Source organism: Ochotona curzoniae, unplaced genomic scaffold, assembly GCF_017591425.1.
Source record: "Ochotona curzoniae isolate NIBS_2020 unplaced genomic scaffold, NIBS_Ocur_1.0 contig_1274, whole genome shotgun sequence".
Lineage (NCBI taxonomy): Eukaryota > Metazoa > Chordata > Mammalia > Lagomorpha > Ochotonidae > Ochotona > Ochotona curzoniae.
Genome location: NW_024465023.1, coordinates 21,728,044 through 21,747,659, shown reverse-complemented (window position 1 = coordinate 21,747,659; position 19,616 = coordinate 21,728,044). Strand labels below are relative to the sequence as shown.

The 19,616-nt window shown below is 37.3% G+C and overlaps 1 protein-coding gene across 1 annotated transcript in view; it reads left to right on the top strand.

The window, feature by feature from the left end:
• IL1RAPL1 (interleukin 1 receptor accessory protein like 1) overlaps positions 1–19,616 on the top strand; it is a 1,237,397-nt gene that overhangs the window by 1,212,876 nt on the left and 4,905 nt on the right. Inside the window, exon 9 of the mRNA XM_041000130.1 lies at positions 5,321–5,464. Coding sequence (XP_040856064.1) covers positions 5,321–5,464 — 144 coding nt within the window. The remainder of the gene's footprint in view (positions 1–5,320; positions 5,465–19,616) is intronic.

Genomic DNA, 19,616 nt, shown 5'->3' with positions numbered 1-19,616 from the left:
GTGGACAGCGCGTGATCTGTGTGATGATTGGCCTGCCCACTGCGTGCACAGGTGACCTTTACTTTGATTGGCCAGGTTACCCAGCATATAAGGGAGCCAGAGAACTGGGGCGGGGGGGGGGAGAGAGCGCGCTGCGGAGAGAGCAGGAGAGAGCGGGAGAGACAGCGCACCCCCTTGCGGGGGTGCACCCCCTCGCGGGGAGAGAGCACACCCCCGCGCGGGGAGGGAGCGCACCCCCGTGCGGGGAGAGAGCGCACCTCGGACGGAGAGAGCGCACCCCGCGGACGGAGAGAGCGCACCCCGCCGAGGGAGAGAGCGCGCACCTCGGGGAGAGAGCGCGCACCTCGGGGAGAGAGAGCGCACCTCGCGATGGTGTGGCTGCTGCGCGGCTGCACGGCGGCTGCCGCACGCCCACCGCGCGCCGGTTTTGCTGTGTCTTCTCCACAATAAAGGCTCCGCAAAGACAACAAGTGTCCGGGTTTGACTTGCTGGTCAAGGGACCCTGACAGGATAACACCATTCTTCTCCAATTTAGAAGAGAAAAGGCACATTACAAGAGTAGGTTCCAACAAAGTGCAAAAAAAATACATCTTTACTTTTTCTTTTTCATTTTCAATATTCATTGCCCTGAACAAGTTCAAAATGCTTGTTGGATCTGAGGCTAAGTAGGTCTTACTGATAGGTCTTAGCCTACAATCAATCATGTTTGCATTCCAGATTGTCCGAGAGTAAAAGTTAATTTGATGCTTTGGCTGCAAACCTTGTTCCAAAATAGTAAAAGGGACTACTTTGAACCTTTTGTCCAAATATTTGGTTAACAGATCCAACTGCTCCATTCAAAAACTATTTTCTTTTTTGACAATTTGATCTAGTATGTCCTGCCTTATTTCACAAAAGAAAATCTTTTTAAGAAGAAAATCTGTTGTCCTTACATAATAATTTATACCCTCCCAAAACATTTTCTTGGTGTTATGTGAATAGCAATTTGGTTTTTTAATGCATTACCAAAAAAAAAAATCATAACTGCTTCTAAATTGCATTGATGTATTGTAGAATTGAGTTGAATATCTTTGTAGGCAGAGCATAATTATCTTCTTGCCAGGAACAAATAAGTTATGCTGCTCCAGAGAAATAAATATGCATGTGAATTTATGTGGATGGATAAACCCTTACAAACTTTAGCTCTTTATAACACAATGAGAGAAGAAGAAAAGTGCTTGGTGAGTCTAATAAATAGACTGAGATCACTATAATGTCTATCAAGCATTTTCAACATAAACTTGTATACTGAATATAAATCAAGACAGCATAATCCAAATGAGTTTATATAATGAATGAATCAAGTTTTTGATAATTAATATAAGAAAATGTTTTCAAAAATCCTTACTTATACTTTAGATGTGGGTGAATATATACTATATATAAAATGTATCATGTCATATATCATATATACTAATTCTGGTATTCTAAAAAGAGACAACAGAGATTAAAACTCCAAAAGTTCAAAAATATATATAAGCTTCACTTTACTAAAATCTTCTTCAAAGATTTCTAACAGAAAAAAAAAATGCTTGAAAACAAACATCAGGTACAAGCCAACAAAAGATAGGGAAATAGGATCCTAAACTATACTAGGTAATTGCAGCAAGATTAGTGTAAACCAAATGCATTTATTATTTACAATGTAATCCAATATAGTAAGAGATGGCATGTGCTTTATTTTAATTAGCTGTTTCTTTTAGAGGGTTGCTTGCTCCAACTGTCTTGATAAGAAAAAAATTGTAGTCATTGCTCAAAATGCTTGTAGCAAATCTAGTTTTAAATTGAAGCAATTTATTCCGAAAGCAGTCTACTACAGCAGCAATAATCAATGTGTTTTTCCTTAGACCATACTGGAGCTTTCCAAGGACTATTGTTAATTGCCTGTAACTAAATGACTGCTGGTGCCCTTAAATGTAACTCTTTGGCACTTGTTCATTTGTTGTGCTTAACCAAATGCCAGTTTCCCTTAGGTTTTGCTACATGATTTTGTTTTACAATTTTCAATATTCAGTCTCAGTCCCTTAAAGGGTACAGAGTCTATCATTTTAACAAAACAACACAAAGGCTAAACAGATTTTAAAGGTCTGTACTTTCTCTTTCCATCCTCAGATGTTGAATTGTCCTGAAATGGAAACTTTTTCTTATTTTTTAAATGCTGCCACTCCAGGCAACTTGAACTAAAGCTGAAAAGCAGATCTCATTTCAAAGGGAAAATGACATTTGCTGGGGAAACACCATTCACAATGGAATGTAAGATAAAATACAGCAATGGACCCAAATCATTTCCTTTGACTGTACAGTAAAATTAACCCTAGTAATTTTGTGCTGACCCAATGGATAAGTGATAATAAGTATCACTTATACTAATGTGTCTGACTTTAAGCAAAAGAATGTGAAGACAAAATCAAATGTGCCATTTTCTTTGGGAGAGTTTATTCATGCTATATAATCCCATAAAATCAGGTCAAATCAGATGGAAAAAAAATCAACCTACATATATAAACTATATAGGCATATTATACTCTTTTGTTGTATACAGTAATAAATGACTATGGTTCTTAAGAGGTTTTTCTTGCTTATTGCTCTTTCTCCATGAGTGATTCAAGTGATGCAATACCATTTCTGTAATTGCTAAGATGCATCAACTCTTTCTTTTTCTTATTACAGTTCAGATAATTCTATTGACTAATCAGGTAAATAAATTATTTTAGGTAGTATACATGATTGTTTGAATGACTCATGACAAATTAGCATTGGGAATAATGCAACTTAGAATTCATTTTCTAAAATAAAACATTGTCATACACATTTTCTGGAATTTGCATATTTGAGTTCCAAATATTTCAAAAAAGTTTATAGAGAACAATATTATGAATACCATATGAAGAAAATGAGTTTTTAATAAAATAAATTTAATTTATAGGATTATACCTCAGACTATGTCCGAAACTATTTGACTAGACATGGAGTCTTATGACATTTTACACCAAGTATGCTTGAGAGCACCACAGACAAATCAGTCCCTGCTATGCCAGTTATCTACAGCAGTATGGCTGTCCTGACTCGTAGCTTCTATTTAAAACTATATATACATATACACATATCTAGTTACAAAAATATATATACGTGAATATATATACATATGTACATTTGAAAGATTGACTCCATCTTGGCCCCCTATGTAGTTGGTGGAGGACCAAGTACTTGCCTCCCAAGGTTCATTAGCAAGGAGCTGGACAGGAAACGAAGCAGCCAGAACTCAAACCAGCATTCTGAAATAGGCGCCAGTTTTGCAAGTGGTGACTGAATACACTGTACAACACAAGCCCTTCCTAGTTCTCCTTAGAGCTTCTTCCCACACAGGCCTTAGGTTATAATTTGCAACTGCTTTCTAAAAACCATCAATTTTTTACACAATTTATATTCAATTAATATGAGACAAAATGCATAGATCCTAAGTGTTCAGACTTGTCTAGTGATGCCCAAATCAAAGTGTGAAACATTTTTTTTACCCTCAGAAATTTCCTCGGAAGTTTCCTCTTGTATCTTTACAATTAATTTCCTCTTCACCTACCACCAAAGCATCCACTTTCTGTTTAAGATTACTATGAATCATTTTGATTTGTTCTCATACTTAATTTGAATAGAATCATATGGAAGGTGTTACTTTCATCTGGCATCGTTCACCTCACAATTTTCTGAAATTCATGCAAACCATGTGTATCTGCAGTTCATTGTTTTCATTGTTGAGTATGTTATGTGAACATACAATAGTTGTTCATCATCTCCTGTTAATGAACACTTGGATTGCTTGCAGTTGTGGCTATGATAAGAAAAATTAGTAAATGTTCTTATAAAAGCCTTCTTGTGGATATCTGCTTATATATGTTCTAGATGAATATCTAGATGAATATCTAGGAATGAAAGTCCTATTCATAGTGGGCATTAATGTTTATTAGGAAACACCCAGATTTTTCAATTTAATACTATCATAGAGTACTTTCACTAGCAATGCTTGGGAGTGGCAGTTAAGGGGTTCTGATTATTTTTCCATTTCTGCTCTTATTCAAGAAATTTTAGAATGGTAAATTACAAGTTTTAACACACTAGAATCTTTAAGAATCACTTTGGAAGAAAGCAAGAATCTATATATCTCCTCCATCAAATCCAATGTGTTTCAAATCTGATTATGCAGATGCACAACTCGCCCCAGCCGTAAATCAGATCTTTATGCATGTTTCTGCAAATGTTGGAGTTTAACTCATATTCTGAGAGAACAAGACACACTGCACCCCACATTATTATCTACATAGTACATACTGATCCTTTCTAGATCAATAATAGAAGGAAACTGTACTGAAGAACATTTTTTTGTTTGTTTTCTTCTTGGTACTTCTTTAGTACTGTCTTACATGATTATTCACAAGAGTCAACAGATAAAGCTGGTGGGACTATTATTTTGTATTCCACATTTCACATTATTTTACATTCTTAGTATAAATGCAAGCAAACAAAGAGAAAAAGATTGAGAGAAGTTAATGAAAGGAAAATGCTACAACATATTCTCTGGTGCCATTGATTGAGGAATCTACTTCTTAAACTCAGATAAGCATACAGTCTCCAAAAGTAAAGAAAACCATCTCAGTGTCAATTTATTCAGTAAGATACAGCCCAGGAGCCATTACTGCTGGCAGAAGTCAACAGACAGCATTCATTAGGCAGCCATCCCAATACAATGCAACAGTCCACAGAGTCCTCCAGGAAGAGGGCTCTTTGACCCCCTCACCCTCCTTGGATTTTAACGCTCAAATTACAGCTAAAGTGAACCCTCTCTAAGTTCACACAAAGTACAGAAACTGTCCTAGCTTAAAAGATTCATATCATTGGAACCATTGTTCCATTTGGATAAACATAGCTTATAGGATCTCCACAAGATATGTTTAGACATAAATATAACTTGCTGCACTCATGAAAACTCATGAAATATTATACTTTCCAATCAGGTATTTATAATTCTCTCAATACAAATGCAATCTGTAAACCAAAGTTCATCATAAGCAATGTTGCTTAGCAACATGGTTACTATATACTACCTTATCCAGTTACCAAGGAAACAGAAATAGAAAGTTATCAAAAGGTCAAATTCTCAAGCAAAATGGGAAAGTGCTGTCCTAAGCAATCTCTCATATCTTGTCTCATAAAGGAACTGCTAAATTAAATTGAACTTATGATTTTGGATGTGAATACCATAAATTTGCTGTTAATTTTTTTTTTCTAGAGCTAATGTACACAGTTGAACTTGCTGGAGGGCTTGGTGCTATCCTCTTACTGCTGGTTTGCTTGGTAACCATCTACAAGTGCTATAAAATAGAAATCATGCTGTTCTACAGGAATCATTTTGGAGCAGAAGAACTAGATGGTGGTAAGATGAGTTCATTCCCTCTAAATATTCTTTCTGAACATCCTTGTATCCTGCCATTGTTACACTGAGGGGAAAGAAAAGTTATCTATACAGCCACTGGCAACAGGTCTTAAAACACTTTCAAAATTCATTTTGTGAATTAATTGATCTTTAAAAAATATATATATATATATGTATGTATGTATGTATGTATGTATGTGTGTATGTTGCTTTGGATCCAATAGATACTTTCTCCTGAAAATTTTAAGCAACACCTACTCTTTTTAGAACTGTGTTCCATACAGCACTTATTACAAACACTGATTGCACTGCCATCAGAGTTCATTTTCTCTCACCTTGTAATCACTACTGAAAGGCCAAATTTACCCTTCTAAAGGTAAGGAGTGTCTCTTTTAATTGTTTTCCTAGCCCAGTAGATTGAAATGAATCTCAATTTGTTCCTATTAGGTTGATCACTGGTAGGAAACTGTACCAAACATTTTAGAATTTGTCCCAACCACTAACTGGGACAATATCTGAGCTGCAGAAAATCTAGTGATCTAGTGCTTTTTTTTCTTTTTAAGTTTTAAGTGCTGATTTCCTACCTGTCTTTCTTATCTACTCATAACAGTTGTTATTTTTCTTTGCCACTGTTTCAAAGAGTTAGGAGAAAATTGTCAGTGCCAAAATTATTCTTATGTAGGTATCAAGCAAAGTGCTAGACATTTTCAAATCATTCTTGCCCAGTCTCACAAAAATTCTGAGGTCAATAGTACAACCTTTATTTTACTGGTAAGTCAACTGAGTCTCCCACCAGTTAAATAAGTTACTCAAGATGGTAACACAAGAATTAATATAAATGGTCAAAATGGTATTTGAAAAAAAGCTTTTTTTCAAAGCCTTTATTTTATTAAACTCTAAGTCTCTATTTTTCTTAAATTTAGCATGTTCCTTTTAATCTAAAATATTCTGGGTTTTGCATAATTAATAGATATTATTTGAAAAGGCAGTTTATGCTAACAAGTCTAGCATAACTATTAACTGATTTGCCACTTTTAGGCCCTGAATGAAAAATATTTTACCCCAACTATAAATGTCCAATTCAGTATGTCATTTTCTGAATTAGAAAAATAATGGTATATAATGAAAAATATATGAGTCATATGCAGCTAAAAATTCAGTGACATAAAGTTTCTTTGCAGAGTCAAGTGATATGTAAATCTTTCAATGAATTCCTAGACTAACCTTAACTGGATTTCATTGCTACTCTGAAACTGTAGTCTTCAGGTTTTCTAATGCATTTTAAGTAAGAAAATAAAGCTAACAAATACTAACAAATAGTATTGTAACTGAAGATGGCTCTCTCATTAAGCTAATATAGCTAAGAAACATTGAGAAATTGTTAGGACCGGTCCCGTGGGCCATCTTGAACACAATCGAAGATTTATTACAGTTTCCCTTGAGATGCCAATGTGAATACGTTAAACCCAAAGAAAACCAAGATAACAAACTTATTCTCTGGATAATGTTATTGCATTAGTAACTCCAAAAAGACAAAAAATGCACTTACTACAGATTCAATCACATGTACACTATCCCTGTATTTACAGTAACCTATTCCTGTCAGAGTCTTGCCCTTCACCTCTCTTACCACATCTCATGTGACCTTAGAACTTTAAGATATACTATTCTATCAGAATCATACTACAGTTACAATGATAATAAGTTAAATAAGCTTAAAATACGTGTCTTAAAAATATGTAAATTGCTTTAAACTCTAATGCTCTGAAGCTATTCAACTTGGATCTCAAGTTCCCATTTCCACTGATGGCAAAAATGTTACAGCAGGCATTGTGGCACAACACCTTGAATGCCCACATTGAAAAGCTAGTTTGGGTCTTTGCTAGTCTAATTCCAAAACCTGCATCATGCTATAATGCATCCCGGTAGAGAGTGGGTGATGGCTCAAGTTTCTGGGCTCCTACCTATCCCCATGGGAGGCATAAATGGAGATCCAGGCTCCTGACTTCAGTATGGCTCACCCTGGTTGTTTTGGCCATTTAGAGAGTAGAGCAGAGGATGGAAGGTCTTTTTATATCTTGGTCTCCCCGTCTTTATCACTCTACCTTTCAAATAAATAAAATAAATCTCTTTAAAACATTTTAAGAGGAGTCATAACCTTGCTATTCCAAGATAATTCACTCACACCTGGTTTGGAATTCAGCTCCTATTGGATTAACTCTATATTAAAAATAGGGGTCATCTGCCACTTGGAGGAGACCCAACAAGGAGCTTGGGGAACTCTTTCATCAGGGTACAGCCCCTACAGGTGAGCGCAAGATCCAAGGCAACAAACAGCCCAGACAAAATCAGGTTATAGTACCAGCCCGCATTAAGTGTGGCTCAGGTCTGGGAGCAGGCCACGCAACACCAGTTCGTAACACGCACTGGCAGTTCTGAAAACCAGGATGGTGCGGGACAGGCTGGGTCTAGCTGCATCACCAGCCAGTTTACATTAGAGTTGGGAGTGGGGTCTGATTGTGCTGGGTTGGACAGCAGTACCAACCAGTGCAAGCTAGAACGGGGCAGACAGGGCCAGGCAAGGCTAGGCCAGGCCAGGCTATAGCACCCATTGGCAAATGCTGAGGTAACAAAGGCCATGCCAGACTGGGTTGCAGCACAGCACAGTACAGCACACATGAAATGGAGGAGGGTGATTGTGCACGCTCAGTAGGGGAGTAGTGGGGACTTCCCTGATGGGTCACTGCTCATGATGGCCGGTCCAGTGGGGAAGCTGTGGACACCACTTTGATGACCTGCAGCCCCCACTGGTGAACCTGAGAAGCAGGACTGGATACAGGCTTGGATAGATAGGTGGTGGCACCCACTGGCATGAGCATGGGCTGCAGGGTGGAATCAATTGGGTTGAGTTAGGCTTCAACATCCAATGAGGTGTATGAGAGCTGAATGGGATGTGGGACAGATCAGACCAGTCCGCTGCACATGTTGGCAGGCACAGGAACCAGAGCTGGGGACTGGTCCAGTAGGGATTATTGGGGATCGTTCTGACTGGGTTTTAGTTTCCCTTGGTGTATGTGAAGGCTGAATGTGTGGTGGCCAAGGTCGGGCTGGGCCACAGCACCCACAGCACCCACAGCAGAGGAAGAAGGGCAGAACAAATTGATCAACTACCCCAGCGAAACTTGAAAGCAAACTCCTGGGTGAATGGAGACTCTGAGTTGGACTATCTCAGCCAATTGACCTTGGAAAGATTTCCTCATCTGTAGAGCAATAAAATCAACATCTCAGAACTATCAAAACCACTTGAGCAGAATTCTCAGAACATGCTCTCTATGGGAACCCTGGGGTGACATCAAGTACTGAGTAGGGTGGGCATGGTCTTTCCCATTGTATCCTCCCCTCCCCCAGATACAGGAAAAAGAAAAAGAAAAAGTGAAAACAATGGTCTTGCCCACTTTCCCCTGATCCTTGACCCTTCCCACCCTCATCAACTTTGTAAACATCATCAAAAATAAAATTTAAAACAAAGAAATATAATTAGAATGAAACTGTAACTAGAATTTAAAAAAAATAGGGATCTTACATTAACCTTCTGTTTTCCCCAAGAAAACTGGTTTGGGGACCTCACATACAGATCCTGGTGAAAGAAAAAAACCACCCCATCCTCACCTGAGCTACTACTGCCCAGTCTTTGCAGACGCTGAGAACGGATTACTCAAGCCCAAGATCCTTTGTATGGCCTCTCATCAGAAATTTCACACATGCACCTAGACATTCCATCTTGTTAATTTCAACCATTCTTGGTTTTGCTAACACCATGAACTCTGCTACACTCAAATTAAGCTATCCATTAAAAATTAATCATCTTCACGCATTGCCTTTTTAACATGAAGGTTACATTTTTGACATAAGTTTCCCAGTATCTTCCTTGGGAAAAAGTACAAAAATACTTAATTTCAGATTCTGCTTCAAACTATAGGAATATCTGTCATCCTCGTTTCCTACATGGGGAAATCCAAAAGGCCTCTAAACCTGAGTGGCATCCTGTAAGATCCTTCTGCTCATGTATTTTAAATGGATACTAGCTAATCTTCTAATGGAGAAGAATTTATCTGCTGTGAAGAGAAAACCCAGGCTTTCCAGAATCTTGTGTTGGCTTTAAAATAATGTAAACTAGCAGTCACAACTAAGTAATACCTTCTTTATTCTTGACTACCATATTACCTCCCCTGATAGAATTACTCACAACTCTCAGAAATAAAGAGAGGCATAGAATGTGAAGAACAGCAAATGAATGTTAATATTTGAAATAATGTTCTACTGTAGTGATACAATAACAAATTCGTTGACCATTTACTGATAATTTCTTAAATGCTGTTTTCACTACTTGATTGATACTCAGAGGATCAACCAAAGAGAAATGATTTAAAGCCAGGCCTATAAGGCCAGCACTGTGACTCAGTGAGCTAATCCTGCACCTTGTATTGCCTACATTCCATATAGGTGCCAGTTTGTGTCCCAGCTGATGCACTGCTGATCTATTTCCTTGCTTATGGCCTGGAAAAATAGCAGAGGATGGCTGAAATTCTTGGGACCCTACACTCATGTGGGAGACCCAGAAGAGGCTCTTGACTCCTGACTTTGAATCAGTTCAGCTCTAGCCACTGCAGCCACTTGGGGAGTGAAGCAGCAGATGAAAAACCTTCTTTTGGGTTTCTCCTTCTCTCTGTAAATCTGCCTTTCAAACAAAAATAAATAAAATCTTTTTAAAGGTGGGGAAAAAGGCCAGTTCTAAAACATTCTAAGCCCCCAGAATTGCATGCATTGCATCTGACTAGAAGTTGGAGAATTTGGCATCAGTCCTATAGTCTACCAGTCATTTTCCGGTTATTAGAAAATGTATTGATTGATTATTATTTCAAACCATTATGATGACTTTTATTTTTTACAAGAAAAAGCATCTTTATGCTTTGCTTGATCGGTTTGTTTACCACTCTGCTTGTCCTATGTATAACCTTCTAGTTTATTATTTCCCCTGATTTCAGGCCACAGCATTTCTCAACTAAAATCACAACACTCCACTTTGAGGTGTTACACATTTACATTGCATTCGTGGGGGGAAAAAAAGCACATAACTCTAAATCTCCCACTCTAAGCTCTCTTGATGTAATGGTGTTTTTTTCCCAATAGCCTATTAGTAACATCTACCAAGTCTAAACCACAGGTTTAAATCACTTCTACCACCACCCATACTGATTTTTCATCCCTCTCCATTTTAGACATCAGTTTCTTATGTCATCCTTTAGTTTGCTACTCACACTTTCTCCTCATCTGCCATTTTCAATTAATTATGGAGGCGAGTCAATAGAACCTCTTGAAATAGACTTATTTTTTCTGTTAATGCAACTGCCTAGTCTCAGCTTCCTCAACTACTATCTTGCTTTTACTGTTTCTCCTTCCACCTTATCCTTCATACTCTAGCAGAATTACATTTCTATGTAGAAATTTATTGTCATTTGCTTTTTAAAACAATTTCCCCGCTTTGCTTGCTAGATGAAGTCCAGGTTTCTTAGCTCAGGAAGCAATTGCTATCACAGGGTGGACTAATTTAACATATGCAGTATTGCTACTTCCATTTGAATGGAACATGCAGAATTCCTCACAGAATGAGAAGCTGATATTTGGACAAACACAGCTGTTGAGATCTGATATAATATGATCATGTATGATTTTCGTCTTCCTTTGGGCAATTGAGGCAATGCAATGGTTAAGAGTAGATCACTTACTCCCTCACTATTTGATTCCACAATACATTCCACATACATATATTTATTAACAAGAAGACGTGCAACCCATGCAATACACCTGAAGAAGTTTGAATTGTATTGTGTGCAAATCTATTGTGTGCGTATCTATGCACATATGTACATATATTCAGAAAATCTCTATGGTGCCTGCACAGTGGCTCAAAAAGCTAATTCTCTGCCTGTAGCACCAACATCTACTATGGGTACAAGTTGTGAATCCTAGTGTCCTGCTTCCCATCCACATCCCTGCTTATGGTCTAAGAAAGCATTTGAGGATGACTCAAGGCCTTGGACCCTGCACCCACATGGGAGACCTGATGAACCGGCCAACAGAAGCTCTCTCTCTCTCTCATTCCTTCTCTCTAAAAATCAGCCTTTCAAGTAAAAAATAAATTTTTTAAAAAAATCTTTGCTAGAAAATTTTACCTGGGAAAAATATTAAATTTGCTCAGCAGCACAACTGATCTAATAATGTAATATTCTGCATAATGTTGCAGGACCATTTTGGCAATGGTCTAGCTGAGCTTCTCCAAGGTGGCAGACCACTAGAATCTTACAGGGGATAGATTTATCTCTAAAATATAATTATATTAAGGACCTAGCACAACAGACTAGTGGCCAAAGTCCTCGCCTTTCAAGCCTGGGATTCCATATTGGTGCTCTGTGTCCCGGTTGCTCCACTTCCCATCTAACTCCCTGCTTGTGGCCTAGGAAAGCAGGTGAGGATTGACCAAAGCCTTAGGACCCTGCACCTGCTTGGGAGACCTGGAATAAATTCATGGCTCCTGGTTTCAGATCAGCTCAGCTTCTGGCCATTGCAGCCTTTCCAATAATAAAATAAAATAAAAATAGATCTTTAAAAAATTATATTAAGTAACTCATAGATTCTAACTAGAACAGATTTCACCATGGAGAGATCGTTTTCAAGATTCATTATTACACTTTGTGAAAACTATTTTTAGCAATTCAACCTTTTCTAACATGCATTGTGCTAGTTAACAAAGTATCTACCTTTGATCAGAAGCAAAGACACTTTATTCAGGGCATGTTGTAGCTGCTGCCAAAGTGTTGCTTTATTCTAATTAAATATTAACTATGCAGCCTGATAAGGCCTGACTTGTGTCTATAGAACAGAATTTAACTAACATAGTGCCCATGCTGGTTTGATTAAAAAGTAGAGGAGGACAGCCAATTCCCTTGTTCCTCCATGACTCTGCCTCAAGTGTCCCCTCCTGCTTTGTTCAAATGCTTGTGGCCTTGCTTATGTTGGTTCTTTTCAGAGAAGAATGGAGTTTTGTTGTTGCTGCTATTGTTACTGTTTCCTTCTGACTGTAGGGTATGTAGGGCAAGCATAGAAGAACTCAATAATCACTAACAGGGTTCAAACCTGACAAAAGAAAAGGGAGCTTCTAATCTTGGGAGTTATTAATGGTGTCGAAAACTCAGGCAACATTATAATATTTACCCCCCAATCCTCAGAAAATGTGAGCATTTGTTCTATTTCAAATGCTTGAAACACATCTGTGTATATGTAACCTTAGGTCATAGAAATTTTTTCTCTTTCATTTACAAGGTCACTCACTATTGATAGGTTTCACAATTATTATGCTTATATCCATAAGTGAAATACAGTAACTGTAAATCATCTAGACATCCTGGAGGATTATTTTTTGATTTACTTATTTTTAATGTGTATAGTGGTGAATAGGTAGTTTTTATATACGGGAACACACCAGAATGAGTATCTGAATACCATGAAAGTTATATGGTTGTTTCTGGTACATGATTTTCTTCAGATCACAAACTACCAAATGGCAGTATCCAAGCCTTCTTATCTAAAATTCTGTGCTCCCATTACTATGCTTCTATATCTTACCTTCTGAATATTTCTTACATTTATACCACCTGCCTACCTCTGACTGGTGCAAGGGAAAGAAATTATTGTCTGTGGAATAAGTATTTTGGGTCAAGTATTTTGTGACATAACAGAGAATTATTTCATCCTAGCCTAGACACTTTTAGAAAGATACTGTTTCATGGATCAGGAAATAAAGTCCCTAAGAAGTTATATAAAAATTTAAGACAGGGGGCCAACATGGTGGCATAGTAAGCTACCTCCCCATCTGCAATGTCAGCATCCCTTATGGATACCAGTTTGTGTCCTGGCTGTTCCATTTACTATCTAGCTTCCTGCTAATGAACCTGAGAAAGCAGTAGAGAACAGCCTAAGTACTTGGGACCCTGCACTCACGTGGGAGATCAACAAGAAGCTGCTGACTCCTGGCTTCAGCCAGGCCCAGCTCTGGCCATTGCAGCCACGTGGGGTGCAAACCGGCAGCTGGAAGATCTCCCTCCCTGTCTTTTCTTCTAACTCTGCCTTTCCAATAAAAACAAATAATCTTTAAAAAAAAAAATAAGATGGGCCGAATGTGATAGCCTAGTGGCTAAACTTCTTGCCTTGAATGCACCAGGATCACATATGGCAGCTGGTTCTAATACTGGTAGCCCCACTTCCCATCCAGCTCCCTGCTTGTGGCCTAGGAAAGCAGTCAAGGATGGCCCAAAGCCTTGGATCCCTGCACCTACATGGGAGGCCCAGAAGACGACCCTGGCTCCTGGCTTCAGATTGGCTCAGCTTCAGCAGTTACAGCCACATGGGGAGTTAATCAATGGATGGAAGTTCTTCCTCTCTGTCTCTCTGTATATCTGACTTTGCAATAAAATATAAATAAATCTTAAAATAAAATAAAATAAAATAAAATAAAATAAAATAAACACAGTCAGGACTTGAGCTCAGATGCTTTGTATTTCCCCACCCCCTGTATCAAACTATAAGTATTTTTAATCACTGTCACATAATTTAAGTGTAAATTTAAAATCTATGAATTCACTGAGCATAATAGTCTCTAGTACGGACCATTTTGTTGCAAATGGTAGAATTTTACCCTTTTTAATAGCTGAGTAGTATCCATAGGCAATCCCAAAAGGACAGATACCATATGTTCTCTCTGATGTAAGGCAACCCTCATACGAAAACAAGATCAATAGATATGTAGGTAAACATGCATGTATATACAATCATCTAGAGGAGCTGTATAATAGAGATGCAGTATGCATCTCTTCTCCTACATCAAAGATAGACTCCCAATGAAACTGTTAAATAGATCTTGACAACAGGATGCTGAACTCTCTGCTACTTCCCATGCCTACAATGTCAGAATATACTTAATAGCAAAATGCTGGACTTATGACTATTTTTGAAGAACTATAATAATAATATATTGGAAATATGTGCAGGGAGGGGAGTTTGGAAAGGGGAGGAGAAAATTCCTGTGGTTATGGAACTGCATCATAGAATAAATTAAAAAAAATAAATTTTTGAAAATAAAAAAGCTGTTATGTATTCAAAGAATCCAAAGAAGCACTAAATCATAAAAAAGGTCAACTACAAAAATACTACAAAAATCTCAAAATGTACAGTACATTTGCCATGACAAATTTGAAATTTAAAGTGAAAAAATTAAAATGATATTCAAGGAACACAAAATATTAAGAATATATGTATCATGCTTGTTCATTCAGATATATGATCATTCTCCACATAATGTTCAAATTGAGATAGTCTAACTTAGAAATAAATGTGAGAAGCTATATGAAGAGAAAAAAATGTGCTTTTATGAAAACCCTCATATATTTAAATTTTATCAATGATCATTTTCAATAATCACAGCTTTCTGAGCAAGTATGTTACACCTGAACATGTAAAATTACCTTTCCAGTCTCATTTTGTTAGTCGAATTACTAAATGATGACTTCTGTCATTATTACTATGACTACTGTGACTTACACATATTTGAGAAGAAAAGGGAAAAAGCAATGGCTAGCTGCCAATAACATCTGACAACTATTCAAAATAAAGGTTAAAAACGCCCAAAAACCCCAGATGTCAATTTCAGACTGTTTCTATTATCAATAAATCTCTGTTCTAGCCCTTATTCAACAGAGCCACAACCTTCATTTTCAAAAGGAGCCTTTACCCTAACTTTTCTTAAAGCTGCATTATTCTACATATATATGTGTATATATATTTTTTAAAAACCCATGAACCCCTTGTCATCTCCTAAAGAGCATTATGTTTGATATTTATCACCTTCCCAAACTTTTTTCATTTATGACTCACTCTTCAATTTTTACTTATCAAGATTTCATTAAAATGTTAATTTATGTTTTTCTTTATTAAAAAAAGATATATTATTTTATTGGAAAGGGAGATCAGATTTTACAAAGAGAAGGAGAGACAGAGAGAGAAAGCTCTCCCAAAATGGCCACAATGCCAGGATCTAAGCCAATCTGAAGCCAGGAGCCAGGAGACAGGAGCAAGAAGCTTCTTCTAGGGTCCCAAGACTTTGGGCCATCCTCAACTGCTTTCCCAGGCCAAGCATGGAGCTGGATGGGAAACTGAGCAACTGAGACACAAACAGGTACACATATGGGATTGCAATGCCTTCAAGGTGAGGATTGAGCCACTAAGCTATCATGCTGAGCCCATGTTTTCATAATTCTACTAAGTTCATACTACATTTGATCTTGTCAAAAATATTTTTTATACAATATCAAAGCTAGTGATTGACTCAATTTAACGGGAATAATCTACTAAAACTTTGTTGTTTGATTTCAAATAAAGAATAAACTTCATATTAAAAATAGAATCTGGTATCATCCTATGATTTTTTTTAAAAAAGGATTTTATTTGTATTAGAAAGTCAGATTTACAGAGATAAGGATCTTCAATCTGCTGATTCACTCTGCAAGTGGTGGCAATGACCAGAGCTGAGCCAATCTGAAGCTAGGAGCAAGGAGCTTCTTCTGGGTCCCCACATGTGTAAGGGGTCCCAAGGCTTTGGGCCATCCTCAACTATTTTCCCAGGCCACAAGCAGATAGGAAGTGGAGCAGCCGGGATTCAAACTGACACCCGTAGGGGATCCCAGTGCATATAATGTGCAGACTTTAGCCACTAGGGTATAGGATAATTTTATTTTTCTATGTTTATAAAAATGTGTACCTTCTCAAAATTTGACTAGTTACATAAATCTGGGCAGCATGGAATCTGCATCTCCAATGCCCTGGGTCCTGAGAAAATCCCCAATACTATACATAGAGGGTACCAAACTGAAAAGCCGTTTCTTTATTTTATCAGCAAATATTTGAGAATCTACTAAAGTCTGCTCACAAATCTGAATCTAGGATCTTCTAGTCTAAAGGATATGATAATATTTGAGCATTGTTACATAGTATATGGGAAAAGCAATCACCCTCCAATCAGAGAAATCAGGCTCAACTTCAAGGAAAACAAACTATTTAGTTGCTTTTTCTATGTACTCCATGGGTGTTCACAGACATTACTTGAGCTACCATAAAGCCTGATCAGTGGTGAAATTTGGAAAGGTAAACTCAGCATCTCTTCTACAGAAGAAGGTAACAGAATATGAAGATCAGGTAAATTTTCACTGTAACAGCTGAGAACAAGTAGGGCCTGACCTAGGATAGAAATACAATACAAGATCTTTACCAATGTAACAAAAGAATTGGTAAAGAAAAGGACCTTGTGGGGCCCAGCACGATAGTCTAGTGTCTAAATCCTTGCCTTGTGTCTACCATGATCCTATATGGGGACCAGTCCATATCCCAGCTGCTTCACTTCTGATCTAGCTTCCTGTTTGTGGCCTGTGAAAGCATCTGAGGAAAGTCCAAAGCCTTGGGATCCTGCATGCATAGGGGAGACCCTGAGAAAGCTCCTGACTCCTGCCTTTGGACCAGCTCAGCTCCGGCCTTTATGGCCACTTGGGGAATGAACCAGTGAATGGATGATCTTTTTCTCTATATCTCCTCCTCTCTGTATATCTGCCTTTCCAATAAAAATAGAAAAGGGTTATGACTATGTAGAATACGCATCTGAGGTTTAAATACTAAAGAAATGAGATTCTTATATTCTTAAAATTAAAACAAAATAAAGTGTGACTTTAAGTATGAGACACATGCTGAACAGCCAAATTAAGCAGGCCAAAAGTAGGAGAGCATTTGTAGTTGAGGAGAAAGGACTGTACATCTAAATTGAAGAGACATCTACAAAGAAGTGATTGTTGATGATATGGGAGGAAAGGAGATAAATATATATATACAAACACACATATGGATTTTTTTTTTAAGGAAAAGTAGAGTGAGAATTAAAAAAATGAGTCACAGTAAACAGAATGTCAGTGTTTATGGGTTGGAGAAGTGTCTGGGTATAACATGGGGAAAACAAAAGCAGACAGTATAAACCTATACAAAGGTGATAACCATTTAAAATTTACCAGAATGGGAGGACGAACTGTCTGCATCTCTCCTGATTCTTAAGTGTTCTCCTTTTATTGATCTGGCTCATGTTGATCTGGTTTCAGATTATTTTTAAGCCCAAAGAAGGCAAGGGCAAAGAGGAAAATATAGTTATCACATGGCCCAGGCCTGAACATTGCAGCCATCTGTAGCATGTACCACTGGATGAAAACGCTGTGTGTGTGTGTGTCTGCCTGTCTCTCCCTGTTCTATTTGAAACAGATTAAATCTACCAATATTAATGGTCTCCATTCTCCACTGTGCTTTTCTGATGATGATCATTATATGTGTCAACTGTAGATCAACTTAAATTGAAACACAGTTTCAGAATAAAATAAATTCAGCATTAGATATTTAAAATCTTTGGGGGGTAAAATCTTTTAGTTTAAAAAGGCTTTTTGACTGTTGCTCTATGTTTTGAGACATAACTTTTTTTTAAATTTTTTTCCACCATACAGTTTGTAGGTAGAGGGATTCATCCCTCACCCTTCCCTTCCACCCTCCCAATCTTCCCTACCACCATATTTCCCTGTATTATCACAATAGTATAATCCCATGGTACAACTTTCAAGTTTAACTTCCTGATATTTTGTTGTATCATGACATGGTTAAGTATAGGCAAAGGTAAAAAACTTAGTATCGAAATGTAGAGGTGTATTTAGAAGTTTGACTTGGAATCCTACTTTTATTCTGAAGTAGAAATACATACTTAATAGTACCTTTATTTTCTAGTCTGCAGGTCTCCCTTTTACAGTTCATTTATATGAATATATGCATACATATACATGTTTACATACATATGTATACATTGTATTTTGCATATTGGTTGTCATATTAAACAGAACATATGATATTAGTTTTGGGGGACTGAAATCAATAAGCATAATGATTTCCAGCTGGGTCCATTTTGTTGCAAACAGCAAGTTTTCATTCCTTTTATGATTGAGTAGTATTCCATCAAGTAGATGTACTAAAATTTCTTTTTAAATTTTGTTTTATTATTTTATGATACAGTTCCATCATCTCTGGGATCCCCTCCCCCACTGATTTCTCCTACATCATTACAATAGCATAGTCCTTCATAAACAGTCATAAGTCGATCATTTTGCTATTTAAATGTATCCTGACATTGTGGGGTATGGGCAATGGCAGAGAGTCCAGCATCCTATCGTCAAGATATATTTAAGTTTCATTTGGAGTCTGTCTTTGATTTGGAAGTAGAAATGTCTACTACATTTTAGCTTCACATCTGGACATGATAGTCTGTATTACACAGTTACTATACATTCTCTTAAATGAAATGCCATAAAGCAAAATCAACAGACAAGTTACAACAACATGAACATAAATAACATGCTACTGAATGACCAATCTGTTGCTTACGAAATAAAATAAAAAACCTTCTTGAAGCAAACAATGCTACTCTGTGACCCTTGAGTTAGTGAGGAAATTAGTAAGAAGAAAAACAAACCTTTCTGAAGGATTGAAAATAAAATCATAAATATTAAAATCCACTAGATATAGCAAAAACAATATTGAATTTCTTTATCCATTCCTCTGTTTACAGGCATCTGGGTTGATTGCTATTGTCTTTACTATTTTGAATTGTGCTGCTATAAATACATGGTTATAGGTTGCTCTCCCACATGCAGATTTAATTTTCTTTTGGATATATTCCCAGGAGTGTGGTGGCTGGATCATATTTGAGCTATTGACTTTCACAGCTGTTTTACTAGTTTACATTCCCACCAACAGTGGATTAGGGCACTTTTTCCCGACATCTTCACCAATAATTGTAGTTTGCTGATTTTTTTCATATGGCTCATTCTCACTGGAGTTAGATGGCACTTCATTGTGGTGTCGATTTTCATATCCCTAATAGCTAGAACACCTGAGCATTTCTTCTTTATGTGGCTATTATTGTTTTAAATTTCATCTTTTTAAAAATATCTGCTTATGCCCTTTGCCC